The sequence below is a fragment of the Mytilus galloprovincialis genome, chromosome 2 (genome assembly GCF_965363235.1).
Source record: "Mytilus galloprovincialis chromosome 2, xbMytGall1.hap1.1, whole genome shotgun sequence".
NCBI lineage: Eukaryota > Metazoa > Mollusca > Bivalvia > Mytilida > Mytilidae > Mytilus > Mytilus galloprovincialis.
The window spans coordinates 71,675,832-71,690,319 of NC_134839.1; the positions used below are offsets into that span (position 1 = coordinate 71,675,832).

A 14,488-nucleotide genomic window follows, 5' to 3' on the forward strand; every position below is an offset into this window, starting at 1 on the left:
ATGGCGTTCACTAAAACCAGAGTTTTTTGACGGAAATGCATCGAACTTGAAAGTTGTCTATTGATTTCAATAGATTTGTTATACATAGTCTTCAGTTAAACATTGTTAAAAATTGAAGTAACTAATTCATGTTTCTTTACAATAAATGATATTAAAAGTATTAATAAGTTTATGTCATTTTTGGTTAAAGATTGCATGAAATGTAATCATAAACCCTATGGAACTGAATTGAAATCAAAATCATCTGGGTCTTTTAGCTACCTCTAAGATACACAAAATATAGTGCATTGATCATAACATTCTGTACATTATACATGTGCATGAACAGAAATTTATCAATGAAATATATGCTCAGATATTCAAGTCACAAAATATTAAATGTTGTACATACTTGTCAAAAAAAAAGTACACAACTTAATCATTTTTAAAAAATGGAGTTATCTTCCTTTGTCCAGAATTGTAGTAGAATCAACTACAACCAATGCTTTATAAATTATACAATGCAATATTTAAGTTCACTTCCCATTGATAAATTAATGTAATCTTTATCCTTCAGTGCTTGTAAGCACTTTGATTTGTTCATTCCCTTGTTTAATTTCATGTTTTCATGTTCCCTTCATTGGCATACTTTGATATATGTTAGTATGTTTATATTTATAGCCAGTCTCAGGACTTATAGACTATGACGGTATGAGAACCTCAGCCAGATTATTCCGTCCAAAGATTATTATTGCAGGAACAACAGCTTACTCCAGACTTCTTGATTATAAAGTTTATAGACAGGTTAGTATATGTATTTATTTTATACATTTTAGTTTATATTTTACCTCCCTCTTGAGAGAATGTAACAGAATGAAGACCATACAGAAGCTATCAGAAGATTTCCAGCTTAAATATCTTGAAAACAATTAGTTTAATTATTCACAAGCTTGTAGTACTGAATAATCCATAGCTTGGACACAGACCTTTGTCATTGAACTCATTTCGTGATTCAATGTTTAAATAATATACTAAAATTTTTTCTTGCCACTTGGTTTTACCAGGCAACTATTTTCAGACAGGATACAACCGACATTTAATCTCAATTGATTTTACATATTTCAAAAGCAATAATCTTTGTTTAGGGAGTAACTAGAATATCTTTAATTTAAATTATTTGTACAGATCTGTGATGAAGTAAAAGCTGTAATGTTAGCAGACATGTCACATATATCTGGACTTGTAGCTGCTGGAATTATACCAAGTCCATTTGATTATTCTGATGTAGTGACCACAACTACACATAAAACACTTAGAGGACCAAGGTAAGTGTATTTACATACCTCATTTAGCTATTTTTCTGGATATACCTGGATTTTACCTGTATTCTCTCCTTCTGATATTTTTACCACAGTAACATATAAACATAATGATGATATTTATTACATCACCTATGAAGTAGAGTTCAACATTATTGTCTTGTGTCATGTATTGTCGTAACATAGTTTTTTTACATAACACACTGGTAATATTTTTTGCATCATCTTTTTAGCAAGTCACTTTGGAAAATTCACTCCACTATTTTAAATGTATAGATATTCACTTTTTTACCTTAACTGCTTTATCATGATCTTAAACCTTTTTGCCATTGAGTCAAAGATTTATTTGGACAAGATGTCATTGACCTCCAATTGCCTGAATGTATAATGCCAAAAAAACAATCAATTACTTTAGGACTAGTCAGTATCTGTTATATATCTGAATGCTATATATGTGACCTTTATTCCAGTTAAATATTGGAATAAATATAAAACATACAAAAAATGCTTTAAACTTGTTTTTTAAAGAATCATTTGATTATATAGAATGTGTTGCTAAAATTTCAACGCATGATTAATTAATACAAAGATTAAAAGTTGTTGTTAAAATTATTCTTATCATTGCTTTAATTAACCATCAATGTCTATGTTTTCAGGTCTGGCATGATATTCTATAGGAAAGGTCAGAAAGGTGTTGACAAGAAAGGCAACAAAATCATGTATGATTATGAAAAGCGTATAAACAGTGGTGTATTTCCTGCTCTACAGGGAGGACCACATCAGCACCAGATAGGAGCAGTTGCTGTAGCACTCAGACAGGTTAGACATCAGCTTGTCATATGGTTTGTCTTGTTTTTATACGACCGCAAAAATTGAAAATGTTTTGGTCGTATATTGATATCATGTTGGCGTCGTCATCTGCGTCGTCTGAATATTTTTAGTTTTGCACTCTAACTTTAGTAAAAGTGAATAGAAATCTATGAAATTTTAACACAAGGTTTATGACCACAAAAGGAAGGTTGGGATTGATTTTGGGAGTTTTGGTCCCTACATTTTAATAATAAGGGGCCAAAAAGGGCCCAAATAAGCATTTTCTTGGTTTTCGCACTATAACTTTAGTTAAGGTAAATAGAAATCTATGAAATTTTGACACAAGGTTTATGACCACTAAAGGAAGGTTGGGATTGATTTTGGGAGTTTTAGTTCAAACAGTTTAGGAATTAGGAGCCAAAAAAGGGCCCAAATAAGCATTATTCTTGGTTTTCGCACAATAACTTTAGTATAAGTAAATAGAAATCAATAAAATTTTGACACATGGTGTATGACCACAAAAGGAAGGTTGGGATTGATTTTGGGAGTTGAGGTCTGAACAGTTTAGGAATTAGGGGCCCAAGTAAGCATTATTCTTGGTTTTCGCACCATAACTTTAGTATAAGTAAATAGAAATCAATGAAATTTAAACACAAGGTTCATGACCACTAAAGGAAGGTTGGGTTTGATTTTGGGAGTTTTGGTCCCAACAGTTTAGGAATAAGGGGCCCAAAGGGTCCAAAATTGAACTTTGTTTGATTTCATCAAAAATTGAATAATTGGGGTTCTTTGATATGCCAAATCTAACTGTGTATGTAGATTCTTAATTTTTGGTCCCGTTTTAAAATTGGTCTACATTAAAGTCCAAAGGGTCCAAAATTAAACTTAGTTTGATTTTAACAAAAATTGAATTCTTGGGCTTTTTTGATATGCTGAATCTAAACATGTACTTAGATTTTTGATTATGGGCCCAGTTTTCAAGTTGGTTCAAATCAGGATCCAAAATTATTATATTAAGTATTGTGCAATAGCAAGAAATTTTCAATTGCACAGTATTGCGCAATAGCAAGAAATATCTAATTGCACAATATTGTGCAATAGCAAGAAATTTTCAATTGATTGGAGTTATCTTTCTTTGTCCAGAATAGTAGTTGAATCAACTTAAATCATTGTTTTATACAATATACAATGTATATTCACTTTTACTACCAACTGATAAATTAAAACAATCTTTACCATTCAGTGATAACAAGCACCTTTTGTTACATTTTAATATTTTATGATGTATTTAAATGAGTAGTTATTGTTGCAAACTCCATTAGAAATTTGAATTGAGATCAGTTTTGGAAAAAGGAAAAGGGGGATGTGAAAAAAAAATGGGGGGGGGGGGGGGGGGGTAAATTTTTCAGATTTCATAAATATTAAGAAAGAAAATTTCTTCAAACATTTTTTTGAGAGGATTAATATTCAACACCATAGTGAATTGCTCAAAGGCAAAAAAAATATTTTAAGTTCATTAGACAACATTTATTATGTGTCCGAAACCTATGCTGTGTCAACTATTTAATCACAATCCAAATTTAGAGCTGAATCCAGCTTGAATATTGTGTCCATACTTGCCCCAACCGTTCAGGGTTCAACCTCTGCGGTCGTATAAAGCTGCGCCCTGCGGAGCATCTGGTTGTATTGTGTCGAGAAAAAACAAAACAAGACAGGTGGACTGTTTCTTACAGATGTCATTTACTCCAATTGACCTCATATATCTTATTCATAAAATGCATCTTAAAATGGATTAATTTGGAACAAATCAGCTAATATATATAATTGATTCATGTTTTACCATGGGTGTGAACTTAAAGCTTTGAAGAACATCATATTAGAATTATTATTATACCCCCGCTTTAAAAAAGGGGGGGTATACTGTTTTACCTCTGTCTGTCAGTCCGTCCGTCTGTCAGTCCGTCAGTCAGTCCGTCCCATGAAACTTTCGTCACATTTTTCTCAGGAACAACACATCCACCCTTTCTGTAATTTGGTATCAACATTTATATATGTCAGCCATACCGTGTGATGCGTTTTCAGATTCATCACTTGACAACTTCCTGTTTACCGAACACTTGTCTGATTTTACACATGATAGCCAAGTTGAAAATTTTCGTCACATTTTTCTCAGGAACTACAATTCAAGGATTTCTGAAATTTGGTTTCAGGATTTATATAAGTCAGCTATACCGTGTGATGCGTTTTCAGATTCATCACTCGACAACTTCCTGTTTACCGAACACTTGCATATTTTTACACTATTAATATTATCCACTTGCGGCGGGGGTATCATCATTGAGCAGTAGCTCGCAGTTTCACTTGTTTGTCCTAATAGATCTGTAAATGTAATAATTATGATACATTCGGTACGGGACGTTTGCGCTTTTTCATAGGTCATTCACGCTTTTTTTTGTGGACCCTTGCGCTTCAAAACATAGGACATTTGCGCTTTTTAAAAATGGACATTTGCGCTTTTTTTTTTTATATATCTATGACTTCCCTCCTCTTTTATCCGGTCTTGGGACCGGCAGGTTTGATCTGAATCTGGAAGAAAAGAAAGTCCGAAAAATGTGTGCAACCATTTTCCCACTTCAGTTCACTGTTGTACATTCCTTGTATTCTTTAGAGAGTCCTAATGCTTGATTTTTTCTCCACCAGGCTTGGGACAGATGGAAACGGCAGCACTTCAAGAGGGCTGATGGATATAAATTTCTAACAACAACCATAACCCGGTCTTCAAAGTCAACATGAACCATCTTAGGTTTCAAAGTCAAATTTCTATCATCACAAACTTCAACTAGCTTGGTAAAATAATGATTATATATTTCTTCAGACTTCCCAGTCAACAGAATAAATACAAGGGGAATATAGTTCCCATTTTTAAATCCACGAATGGTATAGAGCTGCTTAAAAAGTTTAGGGCAAAATTTAAATGTTCCGCCCCAAAAAATTTCTTCAACATAACACAAGCATGCTAAATTGGTTGTACATGTAAAAATGATTATTCCATTTTCTCTGTCGTTGACTTGAAGAAAATTTTCGAATTTTGAGGTCTGTACAGGATAACCTTCAAAAATCCATCAAGACATATACATTTTTTTTCTTTACTAGTCACTATAACTTTAAAATCCATGTTCACTGTGTAAATGTGAACTAACTAATGGCAAATATAAGTTAAATTTATTTACGTAATGATTACTTCTCATTAAGATTACAGGTAGTTGACTATAGGTAAAAAGCGCAACAAATGTCCGGTCAATTTAATACAGGTGAATCAAAATTAAAAGCGCAAATGTCCATAATATTTGAAGCGCAAATGTCCTATCGTTTTACAGGTAAAAATGCGCAAACGTCCTGTGCCCGACACATTAGCCGACTCTGAACAAGATAAATAGATGCCACAGAATTTAGCCACTTGTATTGGTTGAAGTATCAATGAACAATGAAAATAAATAGAAACTTCTTATCAAACACTTAGTCTCAAAACATGAACATGTATTGTATTTAGGGATTATTCAGTGGTCTCGCTAGCCCAAAATAGAAGGGCGCCGCGCCCTGGGTGCCCTCAGCCCTGCCCTGGGTGCCTTCATCCGTGCCCTTCTGCCCTGACGTCTTTTTCCAAAATTCTCTTGTGCCGTTTTGGTAAAATTGCCTTTTGTTTCATCGATTTCTGATCTCCAAGTTAATTACATATATGACACCTGTGTGATTGCCCCCAGGTTAATCATGTCATTACAATCAATTACAATGATAAAGACTTCAAAGGTGTTAATATCTAGGTCATTTAATTAGGACAATGTATCTTTTTGTCATACATTTGATGAATGTGTCAGCGAGTGTGTTTAGCTTGGGTCGGCATTTTCGAATGGAAGAGTGTATAAATGAAGACTTTCATGACTTTAGAATTGAATTTAAGTCATCAAAATAAAACTATGCCTTCACAGAAATGCCTTCCATCTCAACTTGTTAGCGACAAGCACAGTTTTTAATTAACGCAAACGTGTTGGAAATCATTTTTTGGAGTTACTTCCCCTGTTTTAGCTTATTACAAATTTGTGCTCTAAAAATATTATCTAGTATCAAAAAAAGGAATAAAGAACCAATTGAATATATAATAACATAATAATGTTACCTTAAGGATATTAACTGTCTTTGAACATATTAAAAAAAATATATTGCAATTTCTGTTTGATAATTATACTTTTAGCAATCCATGTTCTAAACATTGATAAAATGGTAATACACATAAACTTAGAGATATTACGTATAAAAAGCTGAAATTCTTATAAAGATAAAAAATAAAATCTTCGACAATGGGTAGAGTGAAGTTAAACTATAAAAACATAATATGTTGATGAAGATGTACTATATAATTCATAACTACACAAACAATGAAATAAAGACTATAGTTAAAATGCATCTTTATTTAAAAAAAACAACATATTCAGTAAAAAAAAAAGAGATTCGTTAACTCGTGATACACACAGAAACGTAGACAAAAAAATTAGCAGTGCCTTTTCTTATCATAAAAAGTGCCCTGCCCTCCACTGGCACCCTGCCCCTTTTGATTTCTAGCTAGAGCACTGTTATTGTTTCACTCTTTTCATCACATTTTGATGCATTCTTATTTAAATACCTAATGCACAAACAAGGAAGACTTCTTTGCAGTGACTAGAACAAGGAAGGTTTTAAACACATGATAGAGATGTAGATCCAGATTGTAAATAATATCTGTAAAACCTTCAAAATGATGTACTACCAATGATTCTTATTGTTTATATCAAACAATTGGAGTTTGAGCTAGTAAACTACACATGCAATTTGTTTTTATTTATTATACAATTATTTATTACAAATGTAATAGAGATTGTACCAATTTTTTTATAAGAGTCAAACATGGTAAATCTTAAAAGAAATGGATTAGTTTTCCATTATTAAAAGTTACATAGTATATGTAGATTTATACCATTATAGGCAATGACTGGGGAATTTGTAGAATATCAGAAACAGGTTGTGAAGAATGCTCAGATAATGGCAGCCGAACTTTTGAAGAAAGGTTATGATGTTGTATCAGGTATGTAGTTAATACACAAGAAGGGAGTATTTTATATCTCTGAAAGGGAAGAACCTGTAGCAGAAAGTAACTCTTTGTTTCTGATTTGTAATCGGTATCTTTTATTGGGCTCAATAAATTATTTAGAGTGAGGCATGCAAGTATCTACCCCACCTTTACTAGGTTTATAACACGTTTTGCAGTTTTTCTTGTTATCATGAAAATGGCAGAACAGTAATAAAAGTTTGAGTCAACCAAAGTTTTTTACCTTAGGAGGGTCAAGGTTAAACCAATCAAACGGTTCTCACTTAGGTTTTTTGAAGTGAAGTTGTTTTTAAAGTAAGGTCTATGGGCTTGTCATTTTTGGCCATGGCAAGCCTAATAGTGAGAAGATGAAATTTTATTGATATTTCATTCACCATGACAAAAATAGCAAGGAAATGACATCAAATTTGATTATTTTTAACTTATGATATAAATGTACTCAGTTGATACATTATTTTAGAATGGTATTTCATCTTTAAACTCACCTGTTTTGAAAATGAGGATTCATGAATGCAGGATTCTTAGACTTTTCTGAGTGAGAACCCTGCAATCAAGGGGAAACAACTCAAATTTGTAAGTGGTAAAATCAGGGTTTTGAATCCAGTAAATCTGATCAGGCTGTGTTCTTGTGGACATCCATCTAAAACACACATTTGTAGTTATTTGATAAATGAATGTATCTTGGAAGTCTGACTTTGAGACCTTGAACCATAACTTCTTGTTTCTTACTGACTAATGAACATTTTACACATAAATTTTCATCACCTCTAATGGTATGATCATTTGGACAATCACTTTGATAACAGGCTTATTGTATTTAGTTGAGTGTGCAATGATAATAATTATAAGATTGAATTCTTTATTTAAAGTAAGTGAACACTAATAAGTACAATAATTTATCTTTGTTGAGCCAGAGCTCCTCATAAAAATGTATCCCAAAACAGATGCTTACACACGATCAATTAACAATCAAATGGTTCTGTTTATCATGAGAAAGGCTCAAAGGGCTCAATTTGCATGCAAGAAGAAAAAGAAATGTAAAACCTGTTATGAACTTATCTGGACTGTGTCAAGTTTTCTTGATACTTTGTTTCAAAGATCAATATCTTTGCCCTTTACACATTTTGTATGTTAGTAAATTCCAAAGAAGAATCAGTACCTGTCAAGAAGGGACAGAATACACCCATTGTAATATGTTTTACTAGCACTAATATCTAAAAGAAATTTAGAAAGAAGGTAATTAATAATGTTTGATTTAATAATGTAATGTAGCATACTTTTATTTCTTATTTAGGTGGAACCGATAATCATCTAGTATTAGTAGATCTTAGACCTAAAGGAACAGATGGATCAAGAGTAGATAGAGTTCTAGAACTGGTAGAAATCTCAGTAAATAAGAACACATGTGCTGGTGACAAGAGTGCTGTTACTCCAGGTGGTCTACGATTAGGTGAGTAAAGGCATGATCGGGGGAAAAAAGAGCCTGAAAGTTTATGTACTGTGTGTTTCATTTTACTATATTATGGGTCTTGTGGTAGTATGATTATCTAGAATACACAGGGACATTTCACTCACAATTCATGTAAAATTCACATGAGCTTAATTTTCATGTGTATGTGCAGTTATAAGTTTTATACCTGGCAAGGTCAAACTAAAGACTTTAAAATTAGCAATGCTAGATCCTCACTAAGCAGATAGTATTGTGGAGAAAGGACAACTTTTGGTTCTCAGAATTATAGATATGTCCTGGTAGGAGCTCTTGTTACTGAGTTGTATTTCTGTGTTCTGTTAACTTTCAATCTACCATGTTGTAAATATAGTTCAGCTGTTAGTCCAGTGCCAAGCCAGGTTAATGATCATATCACACTTCTACAGCTCTGAAAGCATGTCATATTTGCAGCTGGATATGAGGCATCCATCAATAGATTAATCATGTTTCATGTTCACTAAAAAAAATTGATAAGCTTTGATTAATAATGAGACAATTTTAATTCAATTCTTCTAAAGTCATTTATTTTAAGTACATATAACTTAATTAATAGGAATCACCTATCATTTGTGTATCTTGTATTTACACTTTCATCAACAATTGCTCCTTTATTTGAACCAATCAAACCTACACTATACAATTTTATATTTGCACTAAAAAAAGAATTCTCACATTAATCATGTAGTTTTAAAAAGAATTTGAAAGTAGATACAAGAAGAGGTGTTATGAGTGCCAATGATGCAACTCTCCATCCAAGTCACAATTTGTAAAAGTATACCACTATAGGTCCAAGTACGGTCGTCAACACAAAGACTTGACTCACACTGAACAGCAATCTATAAGAGGCCCAAAAAATGAAGGTTTATTACAATGGGGACATTATCTGCATCTCTTATACCTTAGGAGATAATTTATTTAGTTATCCAAGCCTGCATAGACAAGAGTCAAATGGTATTCCACCAATTTAAAGATATTTCAATTTATGCAAGGAATTCTACTGATAAGTTAATACCTGTGTTAGTCAATGAATAATTATTTGTCTAAGTGACAGATTTGTTTAGAGCAGTAATTTCTTTATTCTTATACAGAAGACTATTTCTTTTTTAGGTGCACCATCTCTAACATCCCGTGGATTAAAAGAAGCTGATTTCAAAAAAGTAATGGAATACCTAGATCGTGGAGTTCATATATGTTTGGATGCACAGAAACATACAAGTGAGTCTATAACAGTTTTGGGGTAAAGTTTATGCAATCAATACCCTAAGTTACTGAGGGCTATTCCATTTAAACATAGCTCATACCCACGGACGGCAAAGAAAAAAAATCTATCCCTGGCTGTTGTCTGAAATAAATTGCTTCTATCCAGGTGTGTGTATTAATAAAAAATGCATCTCTACATGGATATTGTTAGCTTGAATGAAAATGCTTCTCTGGGGGGGGGGGGCTGTTTTATGAGTGGTGAGAGAATCATTTGTGTTTTTTTTGCGTTTGTTTGACAATTTCAGCCAAACCAAAACATCTGACATCCGAATCAGTTTACCGCTTTGAACCATGTGTATACGCAGGAATCCAGGTTTATGTTCAAAGCACATTTGCGACCGGGATTGAAGTAGAAGAGAAAAAGGCAACCGGATACCGAAAAGAAACGAAAAAAATCCGGAAATCATAAAAAATTACGATTTTTTTCAATAAAAATTTCACAGTGGGGAGGCTCTCAATCGGCTCGGACAGGCTACTGCAAACAAACATTTTTTTTTTAATTTTGGCCTTACATGTATCATTTGTTGCAACAAAATGATAAATAATAAAATATTTACTTCATATTTGTTGGACACCCATTATTATACTGAAGTGAAAATAATTGTCATATTATAGAGTTCCTTGTGTTGCCTTTAGGAAAGGTGAGCTAAAAAGTGAAATGCCAATTTTGATAAATTTCCTGCAACGCTCTCAGACCTGTTATTAACACAAAAGTACCTAGCAACCATATATTTTCAGACTAAGTATATGTTAGGCCTAAAAAAAAAAATGTTGTGTTTCCGGTCACCCGACCGACCGTCCTTCAGACCCCCGACTCAAAAGTTTTTAAAGCCGATGTGGGAAAAAAAAAAAATTTGTATACCTACCGACTGTTTTTTCTGAAAGAAAATAAAAAAATTTAAGTCCCTCGATCTTTTTATTGCCCCAAAAGAAAACAACGCTAATTTTAAACTCGAGGCTTATTTTTTGAATGTACTGGAAAGTGGAATCTTCTTGGCTAATTATATATGCGGGAGCATGCGCAGTAGTTATTTTCGTTTGTCAGTGTTTGAACATGGCAACACAACGCGTCCTATTCAATGTTCAACGCGGAAAGTGTGACCATTTCACGGAGGAAAAAAAAAAAATCCCTACCTACCGTCCCTTCAAAATTTCAAGGGGGTGATCGGAAACACAACATTATTTTTTTTTAGGCCTAAATAGCAATCTACAGGCAATTTGGTTTCAAAAAAATAAATGCAAATTTTGATAAATTTCCTGCAACATTCCAAGATTTTTATTTAACACAAATATACGTAGCAATCTCTTTGATTTTCAAGGTCAAAGTTCAATTTACACATTCACAGCTGCTTCAGTTATATATGATTGTGAACCTTGCAAGTAGAAATTTTAAGATGCATAACTTTAAGATCTATTGAAAGACTGCCTTAATACTGATTAAAAGTTCAAGTTATGAATATTTATTATCAAACCTCAGTGTGCTTGCCAGGGGTGGACCAGGATATCTTTTTACAAATGTGTGCTCCCACCCCTCCACTATTTTTTTTCTTTTTTAGCCCATTTTCCTTATTTTTAGGCCTAGAAGCCATCAGCCTTCCATTGCCCCCAACATCAAATCATTGATCCATCCCTGATTGCAACCAGGGGTATGTGATTTTAACAAACAACTCAATTAAATCCAATCATGATGTGCAAACAGTTGCATAAATTCATTGAACAAGTGATAACAAAAATATACAGGTATACATGGAGTATTTGAACAGAATACTTTGTATTGCCTTACAAAAAAAATGACAAAATAATTTTACAAAATGTAGTTTAAGATGTCAGCAATATTCTGTCGTTAGAATTGAAAATAATTTATGTTTTGCTTCTTCCCATAAATTGAATCTTGAAACTTTTTCCTTTCCTCTGAAAAAAATAATAATATAGTGAACTTGTACCCTTGACTTGCACACAATTCGGACAGTGTATTATGCCATTCCACATCCCAGAAACATAGGTACATACAGTATATCGTCGCTGTTATGCAAAAATCTCGTATCTCAATTTTTTGCGGAAATCTTTTTATCGATTAATTAGAATTTAAATATGTATCTTCCACTGTATGCGAAAATATCTGATCTTCTAACCAATCATTAACCCGAATTCTGACATGTGACGAAAAAGTGTAGTCGGATTGATGACACATTTTGTTGTGCGAAAATATCGTATCTCAAAAGAAAAACACATGTCACGGCAGCTGACATTATAACAGGTACAGTTTTATCAATTTTAGGTTCAAATATAGCTTAGAAATAATGAAAAGCTTTGAAATTACAATATATAGGTGCAGAAATTTTTGCTCGTCTTGGTAATTGATTGGTTAGAAGGTCAGATATTTTTGCATACAGTGGAACATACATATCTAATTCTAAATAATCGATAAAAAGATTTCAGTTTTTACTGCCTGGTGTAAAATTATCAAAACCTTAGATACGAGGTTTTTGCATAACAGCGACGATATATAACAAAACAACATGATATACCCAGCAAAAGGTTTCTGACAGCGATTGTTGTAAAAAAAAAACTTCCTCATCTCAAAATTAAACTAATTTTGATACCCTCCAATTTTGCCTTTATAAAAAAAAATTAAGAATTTTAAATTTGCTTCTGTTGGTGGTAGTAAATTATAAAGAAAAAAATTGCTTCTGTAGGAGGTGTCTGCATGTAAAAAAAACCCACTTCTATTGGTGGTGGTGGAACAGAAAAAAACACTTCTCTACCATTGCCGAACTTGAAAAATATCTCTTCTATGGGGGGTACCTTGAAATTTCAGGTGCCTTAAATTCTAATTCGTAAACTCAAACGAACATAAAATATTTATCAAATAACCACAAACTCTTACATGGGAGACGCCACTTGCAGAGACAAGCGCACATTTTATTATAAATATGAGTATAATATTGTTGAAAGTTCATATAAATATATAGCTATTAAGCAGCCTGTACTGGTTCCCCATACTTGTGGTCCACAAATCTGAAAATAAATAATATGATTAATAATATTATTTATTTTGCAAAATGCTACTGTACACTTTGACTGCAATGGCTCGAATGACTTTAAACCACATGAGTTCACTCGTGCATGAACTCAATATTCCAATCGAACCGACCTTACTATAATTAACCAAACACGTGTTAACTATAAACAAACAACATTTTACATGTTCGATTTTGACCAACTTTGATAAATACATTTAAATTCTAATTCGTAAACTCAAACGAACATAAAATATTTATCAAATAACCACAAACTCTTACATGGGAGACGCCACTTGCAGAGACAAGTGCTCTCGAAACACAAAGAACGGGAAATAGCATTGAATAGTTATTTTAATTTCTTAATTTCGATGAACAGATAACTGTGCTGGAAAGTCTTCTCTAACGTAACCATCCTTTCCTCTGTCCGATTTTAAGCAGTTATGCTTTAGAAAAATCTTATCAGAGCACTGGCGGCTCTTGTATACGAGAGACGAATCATTTCGAAACTTATGAACATTTGACTACTTGGTGAATGTTATTCTAACTAGATATCATTGAGATGGGAGCCATCTCTGTGGGCCCCGCTGTGAATAATGTGCATTAAAAAATTGTATCTTTACCATAGGACATGGGTTTGTCAACTGAAATCAAAGTTTTTGACCTTGACCTTTGACCTAGGAAGTTGTAAATAAATTATGACACACCCTTTGGTGTTGGTTTATAAACATGTCAAGTATAAACTTTGAAATGATAACGGTTCTCAAGATATAGAGCGGACACGATCTTTACCATAGGACATGGGGTTGTCAACTGAAACCAAAGTTTTTGACCTTGACCTTTGACCTAGGAAGTTGCACATAAATTATGACACACCCTTTGGTGTTGGTTTATTTACATTTCAGGTATAAACTTTAAAATGATAACGGTTCTCAAGATATAGAGCGGACACAATCTTTACCATAGGACATGGGGTTGTCAACTGAAACCAAAGTTTTTGACCTTGAACTTTGCCCTAGGCAGTCGTTCATAAATTATGACACACCCTCTGGTGTTGGTTCATATACATGTCAAGTATAAACTTTGAAATCATAACGGTTCTCAAGATATAGAGCGGACACGATCTTCACCACAGGACACAGGGTTGTCAACTGAAACCAAAGTTTTTTTTACCTTGACCTTTGACCTAGGAAGTTGTACATACATCATGACACGCCCTCTGGTGGTGGTTAATAAACATGTAAAGTATAAAGTATGAAATCATAATGGTTCTCTAGATATAGAGCGGACACAAAGTGTTACGGACGGACGGACGGATGGACGGACGGACGGACAGACTGATCACTATAGGGCGATCCGCCTTTGGCGGGGCCCTAATTAGATATTAATCAAGGTGTATGTCAGCATCTTTAATTTAAAAAAAATAAAGAAATTTATTTTGTTAAATAATATACCAATATACATGTCTGAA

At 33.1% G+C, this 14,488-nt stretch overlaps 1 protein-coding gene across 2 annotated transcripts in view; it reads left to right on the plus strand.

Annotated features, from left to right (window-relative positions):
• LOC143064306 (serine hydroxymethyltransferase, mitochondrial-like) overlaps positions 1 to 14,488 on the plus strand; it is a 39,280-nt gene that overhangs the window by 16,723 nt on the left and 8,069 nt on the right. For both annotated transcript variants that reach the window (XM_076237045.1, XM_076237046.1), the window contains 6 exons: positions 661 to 783; positions 1,165 to 1,304; positions 1,955 to 2,117; positions 7,125 to 7,224; positions 8,543 to 8,698; positions 9,845 to 9,952. In XM_076237045.1, the coding sequence (XP_076093160.1) occupies positions 661 to 783; positions 1,165 to 1,304; positions 1,955 to 2,117; positions 7,125 to 7,224; positions 8,543 to 8,698; positions 9,845 to 9,952 (790 nt within the window). The remainder of the gene's footprint in view (positions 1 to 660; positions 784 to 1,164; positions 1,305 to 1,954; positions 2,118 to 7,124; positions 7,225 to 8,542; positions 8,699 to 9,844; positions 9,953 to 14,488) is intronic.